The 19,902-nt window shown below is 38.2% G+C and overlaps 1 protein-coding gene across 4 annotated transcripts in view; it reads right to left on the bottom strand.

The window, feature by feature from the left end:
- Window positions 1-19,902, bottom strand: part of ctnnd2a (catenin (cadherin-associated protein), delta 2a) — a 211,702-nt gene that overhangs the window by 52,001 nt on the left and 139,799 nt on the right. For all 4 annotated transcript variants that reach the window (XM_056737780.1, XM_056737779.1, XM_056737781.1 and 1 more), the window contains 2 exons: window positions 10,575-10,707; window positions 3,027-3,240 (listed from right to left, as the gene is read on the bottom strand). In XM_056737780.1, coding sequence (XP_056593758.1) covers window positions 3,027-3,240; window positions 10,575-10,707 — 347 coding nt within the window. The remainder of the gene's footprint in view (window positions 1-3,026; window positions 3,241-10,574; window positions 10,708-19,902) is intronic.

Below are 19,902 nucleotides of genomic sequence, written 5' to 3'. Positions count from 1 at the left end.
TGTACAAGTTTTGTACTAAATATACAAAACTTTTTGAGTATTTCAGTTCCTGTATGTTTTTATAAAAAGTTCCCAACATTAACATACAGCTGTCACTCCTTTCTAGCATCCTTGTCTTACTCAATGACTTTCACTTTCTTAAGACTTTGAACACAGAATGCATTCTAAGGAGAGAATGATTGCTGGACCGAGAGGGCATCTAATCAGAGACGGCTCCTCGTGAGAGATATAGAGAGAGAAAGAGAGGAAAGCTCAATGCTAGAGCACCGCAAGGACACAACCGCCGTCATTGGTGACATTGACCAACATGAAATCACATGGCAGCGGAACACAGGGCTGGATTTAGAGTTACTTAAGGGTTAGCCTACAAAAATACATCATCTCTTTACATACATGATCCATTTCGAATGAGAAAATAGTGGGCCTGGCTTGCAATGTATAAATGTATAAATGTAAAAAGCAACAAGATGCTCCTGTAGAAATGAATGATGCTAACCTAGGTGATGGGGGGAGTAAAAAATAATAAGAATAATAATAACTTTTATTTCTATAGCGCCTTTAAATGAAGATCTCAAAGTGCTTTACAACAACAATTTAAACCTTACACAATAACAATCAAAACACAACTAATAAAACAATATAAAAATAGTACAAATGTTTAATATGCTACCCTAAAAAAATGTGTTTTAAGGCGAGAAGTGCTAAGTGTTTTAGATTTCCTTATCTCAATCGGCAAAGAATTGCCAAGGTGTTGCTATGGTGTTTCTAGGTAGTTGCTCTAAGATGTCCAACAATACCACAAATTCTATATACATTTCTTGTATTCTGAACTGAAGTTCTACAAAGTATTTCTGTAAAGCTGCTTTGCACCCGTGCAAAACTCTGAAAATCCCTCTAGAATAAATTTGAGTTGAATTAAACAGAGCACAGCAGCAGCAGGCAAAAAGCAGACACTGATATGAGTGGAATTAAACTAACTAAGCAAGAATCGTCCCTAATTTCAGCATACGATAGCACTGATTAGTGAAACTCAAACATCTCCCGCTGCCAAAGGAATCAGACACCATCTCAGGGGACGTTCTGTCTGGGTGTCTTGCTAGTTTTCTGTTCCCGTACACCAATATACCATCTGTTCTCCACAGTTACAGATTCGTAAAGGAGGCTGCTCACACACACAAAGCATTCCTCTATTCGACTTTGAAGTCGGCTCCTCTCGCACTTCTTTTAAGAAATCTATATGTCAAGATGCGCTGTACTCCTCATTCTGTGTGTGGATGATAAAAGGTAAGTTGGGGTGGTAGAGCATCGCGATCCTTTACTCGTAAAACATTTAAATGCTATACATCAAACGGCGCAATGAGGTGTCAAAGGTCCATAACAGGAGATGCAATCGAAAACGAAATCCTTTTACAAAACGTGGATGCAAAAAAGTAAAGGGAATTGGAATTCAAAATGTGCATGTTAGGAAATATTCTTATATCGTATCGTAAACAACCATTCCTCCTCCAAGAAAAAGCCTGCACAAACCTCAACGGCCTTCAAAGCAGAGAAGAAGTTGCAGACAGACACCTGAGCATCAGGGCAGCGTGGCTCCTGGGATCTGCTCCATCCTTCATTCTTCATGTAAAAAAGGGCATACTTCCCATCGGCAGGCAAAACATGACTGGGATTCACAGCTTAGTTTGACGATCCTCTGGGCAGACAGAAGCCTTCAGGCTTTCAGCTCGCTGATTAATTTGTGACAGGAAGTCTCTCTAAGTGCCCTGTGTGCGCTGCTTTTAATTTATATGTTAATCCGAATTCAATGCATTTCCAACATGGCTCCGATCCAACGTCTATCCGTTCCGGCACGCAAACAATTTCCGAAACGTGTTTGGGAATGGAAAGCCTCAAAGCATGATTTTTTTTCGAGCAGGTGACATGCATTTTTTAAACGTATTACCTCGAAAGGATAGGGCATTTTAAAATAATGTTGCGAAATGACTAGATGGAAGTTACAGTAAATGTTAGGTAGACGATTTCGCTGGCATTGATATAACAAAGAAAATAATAATAACTCTTATGCTGCTGTCATGTATCTGTCTGTGTTCCCCCTGTTTGATGTGGACTATAAGTTTGTAATTTGTTATTTCTTGTTTCCTGTAGTCCTTTGTAGTTCTTTTGTTTATTGGTTCCCCTTCATTGGTTTCTCGGGTGTGTTTTGTTTCCTTGTTAGATCCCTCAATAGTTCTTTGTATTTAAACCCCAGTGTTTCAGTTGTCAGTTGATGCACATGTTAGGTTGTGATCTACAGTTTGTCTCATCGTGGTTTCTTTATTTATTCATGGGTTCTTTATTAAGTGGTTTGTTCTTAATTAAATCACGCTGCACTTGGATCCGCTTCTCAGCCTGGTTTGTCATCATCATTTCAGTTGCGTTCACACCAATCGCAAAAGTAAATTACATACAAAGTCAATGCAAAGACTTGAATAAATGCGAACTCGCGGAAGGCAATTGCCGCGCATCTTCCGCGCAAGTTAATGTTTTTTAAAAAATTTGCACAAAGAGCTCATTGACGCGTGAAGACACACCCCGTCATGCGATGTTTTTTTGCGTCAATTTTGCGTAAAATTCCTTCACGTAATAAAGAGCATGAAACGCGATGCGTTATTTCAATATTTCAAACAAAGTACAAATAGGGTGCGAGCTTAATAGGATACTTTACACGATAGAATGAATTAAAAACACATTGTTTCTTGTAACTGTTTTATATCAGTAAATGTTAGGCTGCGTTTGGATCCAGTTCCTTGCCTGCCTTGTTTTCCGTACGTTACAATGTCATTACAATATATCATCAGACAAGCAAGCTCAGGGTCTCTTTTCCATTAATTAAAACAAAATGTCACTGCGGCTGGATTTAACTGGTTAAGATCTCCACACTACTCATTATTTTTGAATGAGACTGAAGGTGGTGATTAAGTCATATTCAGATGAAGAGAGTTTGCGAGAAAAGTTGAATTTAAGAATTTGTTAAAAAAATATGTTACCTGTAACTAGTTCTCTGACCTCCACGTCCGAGGTCTTCCGGAGCAGGCGTACCAGTGCGGGGATGCCTCCACAGTTCTTAAGGGTGATTTTATTATCATCGTTGGACTTTCCATACACAAGGTTCCTCAGGGCACCGCAGGCGCTTCTGTGTACCTCAGCCATCCTGTGATCCAACAGGTCCACCAAGAGCTGAATGCCACCTTGCCTCCGTATCTGAGAGAAACAGTGGTCATTACCAAACATCATTTATAAAAGCTATAATACGCAGGATTTCTTGACATTTGTATTTATATTGATTCCTTTGAAAGTATTCAATGATATAATGTCATATTCAATTTTACTTATATAGAGCTCTTCATAATCTTAAATTTTTGGCAAAGCAGCTTAAGACAGAATGGTTACTGTAGTAAATAAAAATAAAAATGTACAATATATGATATTATACTAGATTTAACGGAATTGAATTCAAGTATGCTAATTTATTAAATGCATGCACACTACCTGCGATGCAAAGACAGAAATACTCTTTTGCAAAACATCATAATGTTTCTACTTAATTCAATTTCATTTCCCCTTAATTTAATGCCTAAATTAGGCAATAAATATAAAACATTAAATATTAGATAATAAGACTTTTGTAAATATTGTTGAGCATTGCCATCTCAATATCAGTTACTCCATTCACACCTGAACTCGAAATTCTATGAATTTGTTTTTGTTGTTTTTAATAATTCTCCTGAAATGATACGATACAAAACAGCTTAGTGTCTCTCCAAGAGATCATTTGAAGGATAAAAGAAACGAACAGAAAGCATTGAATCCACAGCCAGTGTATTTGAAAAAATCAATACTAAATAGAGCTGGAGAATAAATCTGTCTTCAGAGGGGTGTGAGTAAACCTCCATAAACTGAGCTTTTTCATTTTTAACAGAAGATTTAGCAGTTTAATAGAGATTCTGAGGCCGCACTACATGTTAGTGTTAGAACATGATCTCCCTTCTTTCTGAAGATGGTGGATAGCTATGGTTTATAACTGATGCGTTTTTTCAGGTAAGATTTATATAACTAAACAAACACACTTTCTTGGATACAGTTTGGGTGCTCATATTGTTCACTTACAGTACAAACAATGCATTGAGAATCAAAGATGTTCAAGTGTGAAGATAAAACCACACCAGTGTCAATATGCAGATTCATGAAGTGATTGCGCTGTGAATTCCCTATTTCGTGTCCTGCTGGCAATTTGCAATCCCCGCTGCATCGGTTTCAGATGAGTGTGGCGTGGAGAAGAGGAGCCAAGCCTGGCAGATGTGATTCAGAATAATACGTCACTACACATCAACACTTCAGCTTCACATCGACACTCGATTCAGTGGAGATTACACCAACCTGTTTCTTTGTCCACATCTAAGAGCTCTGCAAAATTCAACTCTGATGATTTCCCATTCCGCATGGGCTGAATTTGTCTACATCATTTCAGGCGAGAAACATCTTGTACCTGGGGGCCACCAGCAAGATGGGTTTGTTCATCGGCGGCCAGCTGAGCAGTTCTAACATTTTTCTTAACGTAACCCATACACTTTTTGAGTTTACTGAGGGATGTAAAGTGCACTGTCGGGCAGATTTATAATGCCTGAGATTACTTTACGTTCAAAAAGCATCATGAATACAAATACCAAATCGATCGAAATCATCAAATGAAATGAAGATCGTATTTCCAGTTCATAAATTCAACTTCCCTCTGTTTTTGTTTCGCAGCGCATTGAATATTCAAAGACCACCTGAGAAGTAAACAAAGCTCACCCCCGAGAGGACGACAGACGTCACAACACCAAAGCGACTCCCGCATTGAGATTCTCACATCTGAGGGTGCCGTCCCAGTACACAAACAACACAACATTTTATAAAGGAAGTAACATTAATTATTGTGATCACAAGCTGTTTGAAGGCAACAGATGTTTGCGAGTGAGAACACAACCAATGAAAGGACCCCTGTGAGTGTCGACGGGGAATTCTTCCGTCAAATTTCACAATAAGAAGGGATCAAGGAACACAGAGTGGAGTATAAATAGCGCAGGTTTTTCTTCTTTTTGCCCTCTAAGAAGTTCATTCAGACGTTCATCTATCGACCTGCAGCAGAGGAGACACCCCGATACTCAATTAGAGGCTTGACTGGGCCGAACGCAAGTCCCTTCCTCTCGACCCTACAGCGTATGTGCAAATGGATATTGACGGAATACATTTTCTCAACTCAACTCAACTCAACTTTATTTATATAGCGCTTTTTACAATTTTCATTGTTACAAAGCAGCTGTACATGAGACACATTTAATACAAGTATGAATTCTAAAGCAGCCCCCCCGGCCAGGCAGATAGTGCAAAACAATATGCAAACGGTGGTGAGGAACCCAAAACTCCCATCGAGAAAAAAAACCTCAGGGGAACCCAGGCCCAACCAGGGGATTCCAGTTCCCCTCTGGCAAAAGCTGCTGCCTCTGCACAAGCTCATCAGTGCTTGCACAACAAGGCTTAATAAAAATATAAAAATTAAAGATTATCATTAACAATCTAATAGCATTTGAAGTGTTGTAGAAAAAAACAAAGTTGTCGCGTCCTTTATCCAGCTCTATCCTCTTAGCACTTGTCAGGTCACCGCTTCCCATTCTCAGCTCTGCCATCAGGTCTGGGCATGAACTGCATCCTGCGGTAACCTTGGAACAAAGAGACAAGACTGGCTGAGAGTAGAGTACTGTTCTGCACTCTTTGATGCAACAAGTACATCATTTGTTGTTGGATGTGTTCCTGGTTCCGGTTGATCTAAATAATGCAGCCTAAATCCTCTGAGGATTAATATTATGGAGGTGTAGTGTATGCAAGATTAAAAAGATGAGTCTTTAGTCTAGATTTAAACTGACAGAGTGTGTCTGCCTCCCGGACCGTGCAGGGAAGAATATTCCAAAGTTTAGGCGCTAGATAAGAAAAGGATCTACCACCTGCACTTGATTTTGAAATTCTAGGTATTACCAACTGACAGGACCCCTTAGAGCGTAATGTACGTGGTGGTCTGTAATACAATAGAAGTATTTTTTCCACCCAAAAGGGCTGAGAAAGCTGAACTTTAGCCAAAGGCTGGCTCACAGAAACAGACCCGTGAGCTCCGCTGGAGCCAGCTGCTATATATAGAGTCCGAAAAAGAGCTGCTATTGCATCTGGCTAGTAGACTACAGAAAACGCTGAGCTGATCAGTATTCTTCTCACCTCTGCTGCGCGGGAGATACCGGTCTGTCATCTGATAGCCAGTCTCCTCTCTCTGAGTCTGTAGCAGCGTTTGTGTTTCTGTCTGTCTGTGTGAAGTTCATTAAAAAAAAAATGTTGTACGTCAACATCAAATGGCACCTAAAGCCTGTAATGTGACATGTATGAGCAGGGGCGGACCGACCATAGGACATTCTGTCAAAGTCCAGAACGGGCGTGACCAGGCCCGGACTGGCGGACATATTAAAAACGCAAATGCACGCTACGCAAAGGCGTATAAAAAAATATTGGGGGCAAAACTTTACAATAAGGTGCAATTAGTTAACATTAGTAAATGCATTAGCTAATAATAAACAGTTTAGTTTTCTGTATCAATGTTAGTTCATGTCAATACAGTTATTCATGTTAGTTCATGGTGCATTAACTATGTTAACGATGTTTGATTTTAATAATGTATTCATAAATGATGAAATTAACATGAATTAATATTAATAAATGTTATTCATTGTTAGATTATCTTAGCTGATGCATTAAACAATTGTTAACAAACAGCACAAATTTTGTCATCATTTACTCACTCTCTTGACATTTCAAACCTGTATGATTTTCTTTCTTCCCCGGTAAGAAGATATTTTGAAGAAAGTCATAAAAGTTTGAAATGATAAGAGGGTGAGCAAGTGATGATTCATTTTTGGATAAACTATCACTTTAATCTATTATACTTTATTACAAGTAATACTGGTAAATTATTTCTGGAACTTGAAATCAAATGAAATAGCAGCATACATTTTATTTGATTTTTTTTAATGCTGCATCAGCAATAAAATGAAATAAGTTTAAATTAGAGATGCACCGATATATCGGCTAATAATTGGTATCAGCATCAGCAGACATCTCTCTGAATAATCGGCTATCAGTTTAGGGCATCTTTAGTATAAATTGAGGCACCAAAATTATTAACTGAAGAAGTCAAAAAAGTAAAACTTGAAACTTTAAGCAATACAAAAAATATATATAAATATTGTAATAAATGAGTTTTCATAAAAATATGCCAAAATTGAAGCTAAATAAACTGAAGTAAAATATACTTTAGTCAGTCATGCAGGTACATTTTCTTAGCAGAAAAACAATAAAGTAAAAATAATTATCCGATTTGTCCTTTTTTAATAACATCAGTAGTCACATCTTTTAGGAAAAGAAAAACTTTTGTTCACTTCAGAGATACGACAACCTTTCTGTGACGGACCAGTCTGTTGCCTGACATACCGTAGACTTAACAATATACAGTAAGAAAGCCAGTAACAGCCTCAGAACCCTTGTGCTGCAGACCGCTGTCATTCTTCAATATCTGCTCTAAAATATGAAAGCGCTTATGTATTTATATGTTGGGGAAAATGAATGGCAGGGGTGAAATAACTTGTTCAGGGCTTCGGCACCATCTGCTGCAGCACTGTCACATATAATTAACTCTACTTTACTACCAAGCAGACACACACACACGCACACACACACACACACACACACACACACACACATACGCTTTGGCATCTGGAAATGTGACCATCTACTGAAATATCATTTAGGGAAGCAAGAAGTGAAACAGTAGATTGTTAATGTTGCAAAGTTATCTCCCATTACTCATATGTTTCTATCCATCTTTTTAGTGACGCCACATTTGTGTCAAAATGAATCTGGTTGTTTGGCAAAAGGTGTGACCCTGTCTGGATTGGATAGTCTTATGCAACAGAATAGATATCTGAAAAAAGTGACAAGACTTTGAAGCACATATTAGTGTAAAAGCTTCGAAAAGGAAAGCTGCATACAACCTGACTGTAAATACATCTCTATGCAGCTGATGTCCTGATATACATGATCCATATGGGGTGTACTTCAGCTGGTTACAATATAATTGATTTACTTAAAAATATTAATTCAAATCAACCATGCTACGGTTTAATAAAGGTTTCAATCTCAAAGGCTTTACATAGATCAAGGTCGTAAACAATAAATACTGCCATTTTTTAATCTTTACAGTAATATCTAATGAAATGATGTAAATGTGAATGACATGCTCCGGTTTATGACCAGAAGAGCAAAATGCAGTACACCACATAGTAGTCGAATATATAGAATCTTGTAAATACAATACATACAATAAAGCTAAAGATTCAAGCTGAAATTCCAAGTTTGTTTTGGTGTCCAGTGAAACTGATGAATTAATTAATAAAAAAATCTGGAGACGCAGGTTTAATTTCTTCTTAACAGATGTGACATTTTACAAAGGGAGAGAAACGCTGGTTCGAGGGGGTGCTCATTGCAGGCTAAACTAATTTGGGTCTCCTGGTTTGTTTTTTCATTAAAAATAATTTAAAGTTTGTCGGCGAGCTTATCTCCCCCTCTGTCGCTGTTTTGTTCCCGCAGATTTATTCTGCAAATTTAATTTCCCCATCCTCCAAGCCTCTCTTAAGCCTCTGGGATACAATTACGATGCTGCTGTGTGGAGAATGGCTGTCAATAGGCTGCTATTGCGTGTGTTGTTTGGCTGTACTTAGTGCTTAATTACTGGTGCGATGCAAGACACTCTTATAATTCTGAAAACTCGCTGCTGAAAAATCTTCCATCAGAGACCTGCCATCAAATTTCAATAAAGCGACAAATTATCTGTCGGCAGTATGTACAAGAATTAATTTCACAGAACAACGCCTCTCAATAAAGATATATTTCAGTATAAGAGGTTTCCAGTGTAGTAAAGTAAGAAAAGAAATTTGCACTGTCGTAAGAGTTCGGCTTCAAGATGCATTATACTGTATAATGTATATCATTTTTACCAAACCACAAACATTTATTTAAAAAAAAATTGTCCCGTATCGCAGGACTTAATGTGAATATCTCAATAAAGCATGAAGCACATATTAGTGTTAAAAATGAAAGCTGCAAAAGGAAAGCTGCATATAACCTGACTGTAAATACATCTCTATGCAGCTGATGTCTTGATGTACGTGATCCATATGGGGTGTACTTCAGCTGGTTACAAAATAATGGATTAACTTAAATATATTAATTAAAATCAATCATGCTCAGGTTTAATAAAGGTCTCAATCTCAAAGGCTTTACATAGATCAAAGTCGTAAACAATAAATACTGCCATTTTTAACCTTTACAGTAATATCTAATGAAATGATGTAAATGTGAATGACATGCGCCGGTTTATGACCAGAAGAGCAAAATGTTACGTCAACATAAAATGCAACTTAAAGCCTTTATAGTTATTATAGATGACTATAGAGAATTCAGTTCATTGAAGTAAAATAAAATACCAGCCTAAATATTATTAGAAAATAAAACGGAAAAAGGTAGCGTTAGCAGTAAAATAAAATACGTTTAGATTGAGGCACTAAAATTATTAAATTAAAAATAATAAAAAAAATTATAATTAAACTTAGCATTAATATAAACAAACATGTTTTTTCATTCTTTAAAATAATTTCAAAATATGCATATATTAATATTGTACATATTCACAAAATGAATAAAACTACCATGAAACTAGAAACCAAAATATAATACTTTTGCTATGTCTTTTGTGTTGTAGTGCTCCTGTCACTCAACTGGTTGAACACAAGAAACCAAAAATTTATAGAATGCACCTAAAGTTTTTTTGGATACAAGCATCTGCCAAATGCAATGAAAATGTAATTTCTATAATAAACATATTTTTATAATAAAAAAGTCAGATGTCAACTTTTGAAGACTTTGGTTAGCATGCCATGTGCATTTCCAAAATGATTCAAAATGAATCTTGATATAATCACACTTAATGCCATCAGCCATCAACCTACAGCTTTCAACTGGTTTCCGACTAAAGTTAAGCCAGAATAAGTCTAATCAGTTTCTGGATGGGAGACATTTAGTGGGAGGAGGTCAGCAGGAGGTTCTCACCCTGCAGTCTATGTGGGCGTGCTCTCCATGCCTCAGAACAATAATGAGGACCTAATACTGTTAAAAGACACTTAGCGCTTCTCAGAAAGAGCAGACGGTAACCCTGGCATCCAGGCCAAATCTTCTCACAGACTTCAATCAATCATCGCCTTCTAAACCCCATTTACATGAACTGGCAACATAAATCTCTCCCCTCCACCGACAGCTATGAGACGTTGAGGTGCGTTGCTGCCATCACTTCATTGAAGCGGACGATGCACGGCGGATATGGAGATTCCCTGTAAATAGCTTTGTAAACGTAAAACAAATGATTATTATCCTCTGTAAGGTGCAGTGAGAGGAATCATCATTACCTCGGCTTTAATCTTGTTGTCTCCGAAGCACAGATGCTGCAGATACGCCGCTGCGTTCGACTGAACCGAAGGAAACTGGTGCTGTAGCATCTGAATGACTTCGGGCAACTCCGGGTCTCGCCAACCGAACTCCCTAGAGAGAGAAGAAGAGAGTTTCAGTCTCTTGTTGTACAGTTGTAAAATAGGACTTGTATGTTATTACGCCGGGTTGGCAGACCCGCACAATTACTGCGAACGGCTGTAACGCGCGGAGGTTCAAGTGAAATAAATGTCCTTCCTGAAACTGTTATGGGGAAAATGGTTTCCATTATTGTGTTTTGCTCTGAAACAAGGTTGGAAAGTGGATGTCTGTGTGTATGTGTGTCTGTGTGTATGTGTGTCTGTGTTTGTACTCCTACAGGCCCCCTTCGAATGGCTCATTTTCACTGATGTCCTGGATCTTTGACAGAAGATTGGTTGCACACTGAGGGTTCAGGTAGGTGATGTACAGATTCCTGCTGGAGTCATTTGTCTCTAACTGTACTTTATACACACTTATGGGACATGGTAGGAATACATTATGTTTTAAAGCAATAAAAGATTCATGATGAGCTGTGTTTGTCATGTGGATCATGGCCATTCAAGTACAGATCAATGGGAATCATCAGATACCCTGTGATACAATGTGACATCTGGGTACTCCTGATATAATCATTTTGTGATTCTTTGATAAAGTCCTATGATTAAGTTTTTAGTTATTCTGTAGTGAGCTTTTAGTCACTTGTTTGTATTTTTAGTATTAAATGATTAACCTCGATGAATATTTGAAAATAAGAAAAATTGTAATTCTTCACATGAGAACCAATAAAGAAAAAATGCAAGGCTCCGCCCGACAGTCGACAAAAAAAGAAATCAAGAAGACTGTTACTGAGAAACCAGAATATTATAGAGTAATCTGGTTGGGTTCTAGCCAACTAACAACCACCCATAACACCCTAGCAACCACACAGCAAGGCACTAAAAATCTCCCTCTAGCACCTTAGCAACCATCTGACGATGTCCTGGCAAGAACCCTAGCATCATAACAGCGGCCTTTCCTCTGTTTCGGGGTTTGAGCAAGTACACAAAAATCGAGTGTTCAAAACTGTCTCCCTATCTTACCTCGATATGCAACGGAAGCTTATAATAACAATTAATAAGTTGGGCTCAGGTACAATTTTGCAGGTTTGACTTTGTTTAAACTTCATTCCACATGAAGATAGGCCTTTGTACTTTGTGTACATTGATAAACGCAGCAACTTTAAGTTTCTAACAGAATTGGTGAATCAAAGACAAAGCTTTATAGCTTCGATTCTTAATAAAAACACACACATACACATACAGAATACTCGCGCACACAAAAAAATTAAAATAAATGTACACTATTCAAGGACTACAGCAAAACACGGAATCCATCACATGCATGGCAGACTTCGATAAACGCAGACCCCAAAGAAATAACTTTTATCACAGCAAGACATCGTTTGATAGAGATAAGGAGAACGGCAGGATGGATTTGGTGCGTTGACGGTGTCTTAAGCCCTTAACCTAAGGGCCGGCCCGCTCGAAGGAAGATGATGTCTCCAGTCTAAGCAAACCCACAGATAAGCATCAGCCGCCCTGCAGTTGCGGGCCTTTTTCTCCCGAGGATCAGCCGTCCTGCCCACCAGGCCGTAATTGGAATAAAACCGATCGGCTGATAAGATAAGCATTGTGCTTTTTGAGGAATTAAAACATAGCAGGGACTCAGGGTTGGGATGAAATGTTCTGTGTAAATGGGGAGCGAGTGTGCAGGTTTCTCAGGCGCTGTGCTAAATGCTGTAAAATGGGGCCAATTGACACCATCGGAATTGTTTCTTCTCGTCTCCCCTCCCAGGAACTTCACAGGCAGCGTGACAGATCTAGGCCAGAAGAATAAAGTTGTATAGGCGAGCGTGCGTTTTGGCGGCTTTAACAGATATGAAGGCACAAACATGGCAACTTATGATCACAAAAGCACACGAAAATGCACACAATTGGTACAGCCTTGACATCCCATGCAAGGTTATTTTAGTTCACTAAAATTACATTTTTGGAAACATTTCTGTTCATTGAAATCAAATCAAATATTGACCTACAAGTATTGGAAAAACGTACTAAACTAAATGATAAATTGAAGTGTTGTCTCAAAAATAGACTGAAATACGTTTAGGCACTAAAATAACAATAATAAACGTTAATTGATCTTATATAGCAACATAACAAATACATTATAAAATGACAAAAGCATTCAGCAAAATTGCTAAAACTTAAACAAAAATTTACAAATTAAAGTAAAAAAAAACAGCAAATTACAAATATTAATAAAACAAAAATCAAAACTATAATAACCACATTATGTTCGCTCTTTGTGTGCACGGGCATGAATTCAAACAATCTTTAATGCATTCATGGGTAACAGCTGCAGGATTCTACACCCCTCAGCCAATAAGAAAACAGCATATTGAGCTAAGGATGTAGAGGGTCAATAGGAAGCGGCTAATGAGAGTGGACAGGTGTTGTCATGGCGTCCGTTGATGGCTTGCAGCTTCCCCTGGCCAGAGGATTATTTTAAGCAGACGTTAATAATGGACCCTCAAACATATTCGTTTTCTCTGTTGAGTAAAATAACAGACACGTGGCAACATCATCACGCATTTAAAGTCATTAACACAAGTACTTAAGACTGGCATAGTGAATAAAGCTGATTAAATCTCGAGTCAGTTTGTGGTCGGACTCAGAGTTCATTGACGAAGCTTATTTATTCCACTTCGATCAATACCTCCACCTGATTGTCTTACAACTACACAACCCCAGAAAGACAACAGAAGCAGTAAATAAAAATCTTGATGAAACAGAGGAACATTAAGTATACAATTAAAAGGGTTTTGGTGGTCAAATGGTTGTATTTATAAAGCGAAAGATTGGGTGAAAGATTAAAAAATCCTCTCTTCTGATTTGTATACATATTGTCACTGTCCTTCTGAAACCTTCCATGAAATTGAAAAACTCCATAACAAACGTAAAAGGTGACTAATAATACTGATTTATGGCAACAACTAAAAAAATCACAATATATGGAGATTTCACAAGGACAAGACATTTACAGTAGGTGCATTTGGAACCTATCCTTGTTTTCAATAACATTTTATCTTCAACACAACAACAGTATTTGAATAGCCATTGCGCCTCACTTTATCTTATAAATCCCACCATTGGGGAAATTAAACTCTTTCAAGTTTGACATAAAGAAACCCATTGAATTTTGTGTCAGACTTAATGACTTTTCAGGTACCCACACAGCTCATGACATTAACAGTTTCTGAAGCTTACTACACATTCACACCAATCTAATCTGTAAATGTATGCGCCTGCACGTATTAAAAGAGACAGTTCACCCAAAAATAAAAATTCTGTCATCATTTACTCACCCTCAAATTGTTCCAAATCTGTATGTATATTTTGTTCTGAACATATTTGGAAGAATGCTTGTAACCAAACGGTTCTTGGTCACCATTGACTACCACAGTAGGAATAATGAAGATGGTAGTGAAAGTGCCCCAGAACGGTTTACTTTCCTACATTCTTCAAAACATCTTCTTTTGTGTTCAACAAAACCATGTATTCAATCTAATGCAATTTTTCACACTATGGTAGTCAACGGTGGCAAAGAACTGTTTGGTAACAAGCATTATTCTACATATCTTTCTCTTGGTGAACTGTCCTTTAAGTGTTTGCATACCTTTGAGAGTATTTATACAAATATGCTAAGCGTGCAACTTTCAACACAGTAATAAAATATCGACAGCAGACATACAATAAAGCAGCACAGCACTACATGATCTGGCATCAAAGCCGAATAGCTTCAACAGGTTTTTAATGAAATAAGTCCAGCTAGGTTTCACATACTGCTTGATTTATTGATAAGCTTGATGAAGCCAATGAATAAAACGGCGACCCACTGATGCCACTTATAACGAGCATTCTCGTGGGCAACGATCAAATTTCTTCTCCAGAGCAGGGGGTTGAATTCAATTGTAAATTAGGCAATTAACATGTCAACGTTCCTCGGAGAGACATCAGACGGCATCACACTGGCACCAATGCAGTACTGGCATATACTATCATACAGAGGACTGCGGGGACTATCATATAGCTTTGGATTATTAATGTTGAATTCAAGTGTTACACATTAGGTCTTATCACAGTTAATATTATACATAAATGTATATTTTAAAACTGCTCGAGCTCTTAAAATGAACATTACAACTCCCTCCTCCCTATATGTATTCTCTGCAGGTGACAAAACTGTCATTCAGGTTCATTAGGCTATGATCTTGAATTAACCTTGATTCCCCTAACAGTCTTCGTATTCTCATCAGGACGATAGCGTCACAATTAAAGAGTCAAACTCCTTGTCAGTAATTTAATCAAGCAGGGTGACCTGCCATGTTGTCTACTAAATGCTGCTACCTCGTGACTTTAATAAATCCCTGCCTGGACGACTGCTGATGGACGATGTGATAGTCTTTAAAGACTCGCGTGTCTGTGCTCACTCGACAGGAACAGGCAACAAATACATTTACGGAACATATTCACTTTGCACGATCAAAGTTGAAATACAGTAATTAGGCAGAGCAAAGATGAGAGGAGCGGAAGCCCGCCGAGAAGTCATTACCCTCTGTCAGACAATTATTAATATTGTGAGATGGCGTCGAAGAACGGTACACTGTGCAAGGAGCCCCTGATTTGATTTTTAAAGAACACATGGTAAATATGTGGGTGAAGTATTTAGCAATCAATGCATGTCATTCAAAATCTTGGACACACCCACTTACATATTACTTTTATTCAGATAATTCTATTTTTGTTCATATTTTGACTAAACTGATCATTTCAGGTGCAGCTAGAATTGTAGTACCCAACTCTCATTTTAACACATGTTTTATGTATTTATGTTTATTTGAAAATGCACAGTTTCTTTCTAACTGTGTAGAATCTAGTAAAAGTATAATAATTTTGCCTTGAACTAAATATCAACATTCATATACTTAAGCTTTTGTCCAAGGCATCACATGGTAATGAATGACTGTTTGTTGGCTTTATAATACTCACTTATTAAATTGTAAATAATGTAAATAAATAAATGTTAAAGTCCACAAAACCAACGCCAAACACTTAATCATTTTATAAGGTCTCTTTATATAAGACTACACTCAAAACTCTTTACATTTCAACCCAGCATTGGGTCAAAATGGACAAACTGGGTTAAATTAACCCAGAAAGTGGTATTCGACCCAACAATGGGTTAAAACAGCCCAGAATAGGTTAACTTGTAACCCTGAGGTTGGGTTTGGCCAGTTTTGACTCAACATGGGGTATAAGTAACCCAACAATTACTTTAATATATTTTCAATAACATCATTAAGATCATAAGTAAACAACTGACACGTAAACATTTTATATTTAAGTTCATTTCATAGAACTTCCATGTTGAAAATATACCTTGATTGTCAACTACACAATGCACTTAAGGTAGATCTTTTTGTTTCATACAGTATATGACAATCCAAAGTGTGTGTCCCTTCAACACAACATAACCTTAAAGAAAAGGAAATCTAAGGACACAAAACTAGAGATTGCATTGGTTATAAAACATTATATTAATGTTTCTGAAAGCCTGAGATGCATGATCTCAAGTGCCTCTGAAGCCTCAGATCAACTCCACTGTTCTGATGAAAATGATCACATCACACAGCGAGTGGCAGAAGAACAACATATCCTGAATCTCTGAAGATTATCTTCATGGCGGATGGGCTTGTTAGAACTTTGAAGAAAGCTCTAAGTTACGTCGTTATACGACTATCTCAGAATCATAAGATGAAGGGTGACAGATATCCTTGGGACGCTTCCCTCAGAGGTTTGAACGTCAGTCTGCATCTAAGGACATCTAAGAATGTGTCAATTAAGAGGAATGCAGGTAGGGACAGGCATTGGAAACATGACGTGGATGGAAAGCTGCTTCTACATGAGACATAAATGGAAATGTGAGAACACAACTAATATCTGAGTCGACGACAAATCCTTGATGAAATATACGCAGATTTTAAGGAGCAGGGAATTTATCAGTAAATTCTCTACTTTGGATCAGATTAAGTTTATAAAGACGTTTATCTATAGTCTCTACTATAGATCTTCTCTCAGGGTGGCCTATGGGAATAGATTTTGTAGCTCCTGTAAGATCTGAAGCTACCTCAAAGCTAAGATGCCATCTAATTGTCACAGCATGGAGAGGCTAAAATGAGCTGAAAATAATCCCGGCCAACAAATCTCTTGAACAACATGACCGTGCAACAAGCTCTCGTGAGAATTGCATCCCAATTAGATGAAAAAAAAGACTTAATGTCCTATATTGCTATTTGAGGTCCTTTCTATATAGAAAGTCCCCCCCAAAAAACACTGCAATGTGTCAGGAAAGCATCTCTGCAAAACTCACTGCGGCACCTGATAAAGCAAATAAGGCAGAGTTAATTAAGGGCAGAATCCTCCTGCTCCCTCAAATTCTATCACAGCTTGTGTTTAAGAGCGCTGTTCATGTGTCCCAATCCTTGTGTTTCATTAAGCCCTTTTCCACCAAGGCAGTTTCGGTGCTAGTTCGGAGCCAGAGCCTAGTTCCAATTCGGTTCCACATCCAAAGCACCAGCTCCGAACCAGAAAAAGTGGTTCTTATCTAGCACTGAAACGTGGCTGGGCTAGAAGTAAGAACTGCTTGCGTAAGGAGCTGGGGTTACCGTGACCACTGTCGAATACTGACTGCCATTTTTGAAATTCAATTCAATTCACGATGGACCGGAAACAAAAGCAACACTGGTCTGAGGATGAAACAAACAGTTTTCTTGCACTCTGGTCCGATGCAGATGTACGCTCGCAAAGCCATGAACATCACAAGCAACGCAACGTAACGTCCGCTATTGTTGATGGTGTTTTAGGTTTGGCGCTTACGTTGCTGGGAAAGTAGAGATGTAGTCAGTGAAGTATGACCTCGGTCCCTTGAGGCTCTATTATCTGTGGAAAAGCAAACCGGTTCTTAGCAGGTTCACCAGTGGAACCAGCTCTGAACCAGCAATAGCACTAGCTCCAAACCAGCACCCGGTTCACTCTGGTGGAAAAGGGGTAATAGAGATCTGGCTACCTTGTTCCACATCAGCACATGCCTCATGTCACGGCACACAGCAAATAGAATGTTGATGATGTCTGGCCACGTAAATGCTTGCGATTTGTGAGGTTCCAGTTAAAACCGCTCTCTCTCACTCTCTCCTTTTATTCTCACATTCTTATCACTGTAAGCACTGCATGACCTTTATTTTCCACCACAGTATAAAGAGAACAAACTGAGCCTTTCTCTTTAACAACATGAGAAACTAAAACACTAACTAATGTAAGCAGTGGGATAGAAACATAGATTCGGGCTCCGAGGGTTGGAAATACAGAATGACGCTCAATCACAAAATGTCAATACAAACTTGGTTGAGTTCTTTAGACCGCCTATTAAAATGTACTCTGAGAAGGAGACATATGTTTCTGTATGTACAGATACAAAATCAAACTGCAAATCTTTATTTTCTTTCAGTTTATTGTTTTAACAACCCAGAATAGGTTAACTTCTGACACTAAGGTTGGGTTTGGCCAGTTTTGACTCAACATTGGGTATAATCTTTTTTTTTCATTTCAGTTTATTGTTTAATAGTTTAATTCCGTTTAACAATTTGATTAAAAAGCGCAAAAAATGTTTTACAATACATGGGATCAGTGAGTATTTATCAATCTAGTTGAATTTCACATAACTTATAAAATTAAGTTTTATGAAATGTAACTGGATTTTTAAGTTTAAAATATTTTATTTTCAAATGACCTGTACAGCCAATTTGATTAAACTTAAATATTTAGGGCAGCTTTTAAGTTTCAGTGGCATGCACCAAATTTAAAGCCAATTGAAATCTGCAGAATTCCACAAACTGACAAAATAATTGCAGAAATTGATATAATTGAGGAAATTTCTTTCTAGTGATAAACTTTGATCTCTAAACCCTTTGGAAACACACCAATACAGTCATCAAAACGTCTTTGTCCGTTCCAAAATAACGACTGACATAATCCTTAGTGGCACACAGAGTAACATGGAGCTGGGCTTGTCCTAAATAAAGTGACAGCTTATAGCCGACAGGATGAAAATAAAATAACAGATCTCAACCCAAAGGCACAGTGAACGTGATATTTGACCCTCAGGGACTCGTTCAGCGTAGTTTTCATCCCCTCTGACTGACTAACCCTGACTATCTGATGTATGATGCATGACAGACACGTGCTTTAAATACGATGGGTGACTGCTTCTATCTGATTAGGTTCAAAAGAGAAATTTAATTTAAGTTACAGGAATACCTGATGGTGTTTTTTCACGAGGCCATCCTGTTTACCAACTACACAGCAGACAATTATATGTTTGTGCGCCAATGTGTGTGCGACTGTGAGAGTTGTGTAGTTTTTCAAGCATTGTTTACACAGAAACAGATGCATTCCCCTCTCGTTGCCCCGTGCCGTGGGATTTGCTCGACAACAGTGGCGTCCCTGATGAGACGAGCTGCCAGAGGACCATATGGACGCCTGTCAGTGCCACACTGTCAGTCTTCCGTCTCAAAGCTCTCGGCTGCAGACAGCGTCCCTCAACACGAGTCCTGACCTGACAGATCTCATACTGACAAACAGAGACCTCAGACTCACTCAGATTGCACGAACGAACCTCAAAAAGATACAACTCAAAAAAAGGTATTTAGCAGCCACACAAACACGATCAAAGCAGTTGGATTTAATAGCTGGTAGGAGTGTACGGTATGAATATAAAACGTGTTTCACGTTGCAAGCGGCTGTGCTGCAAAAACACGGAGTTGTTCAAATATAGTTTGAGGGGGATTAGACTGCGCAAGCACATTCCCGGCGAGAGTGACTGTATTTCATTCCCTTAAGCTGGCTAAAGGTTATATTTGATATGCGTGCATATATTGTCAACCGCAAATCCTCTTCATTGCAGTGGGACACATTTTAATGAGTACACAATTTACCTCAGAGCGATAAATAGGCGAGCTATATTGTGTTCACTAGGAACGCATCATGCTTTTGTAATGTAACCGGTTGCACGGGCGCCATTATTTTTAAAACAGGCGTGTATTTGGATAAAAACACGTCGGATTACGCAATGCAACGTTTTTAATGTTCACCTGCGCAGTTTATGTATCGG

The sequence above is a fragment of the Triplophysa dalaica genome, chromosome 23, assembly GCF_015846415.1.
Source record: "Triplophysa dalaica isolate WHDGS20190420 chromosome 23, ASM1584641v1, whole genome shotgun sequence".
Taxonomy (NCBI): domain Eukaryota; kingdom Metazoa; phylum Chordata; class Actinopteri; order Cypriniformes; family Nemacheilidae; genus Triplophysa; species Triplophysa dalaica.
The sequence above is the reverse complement of the archived record's forward strand: the minus strand, read 5'-3'. Positions and strand labels throughout refer to the sequence as shown.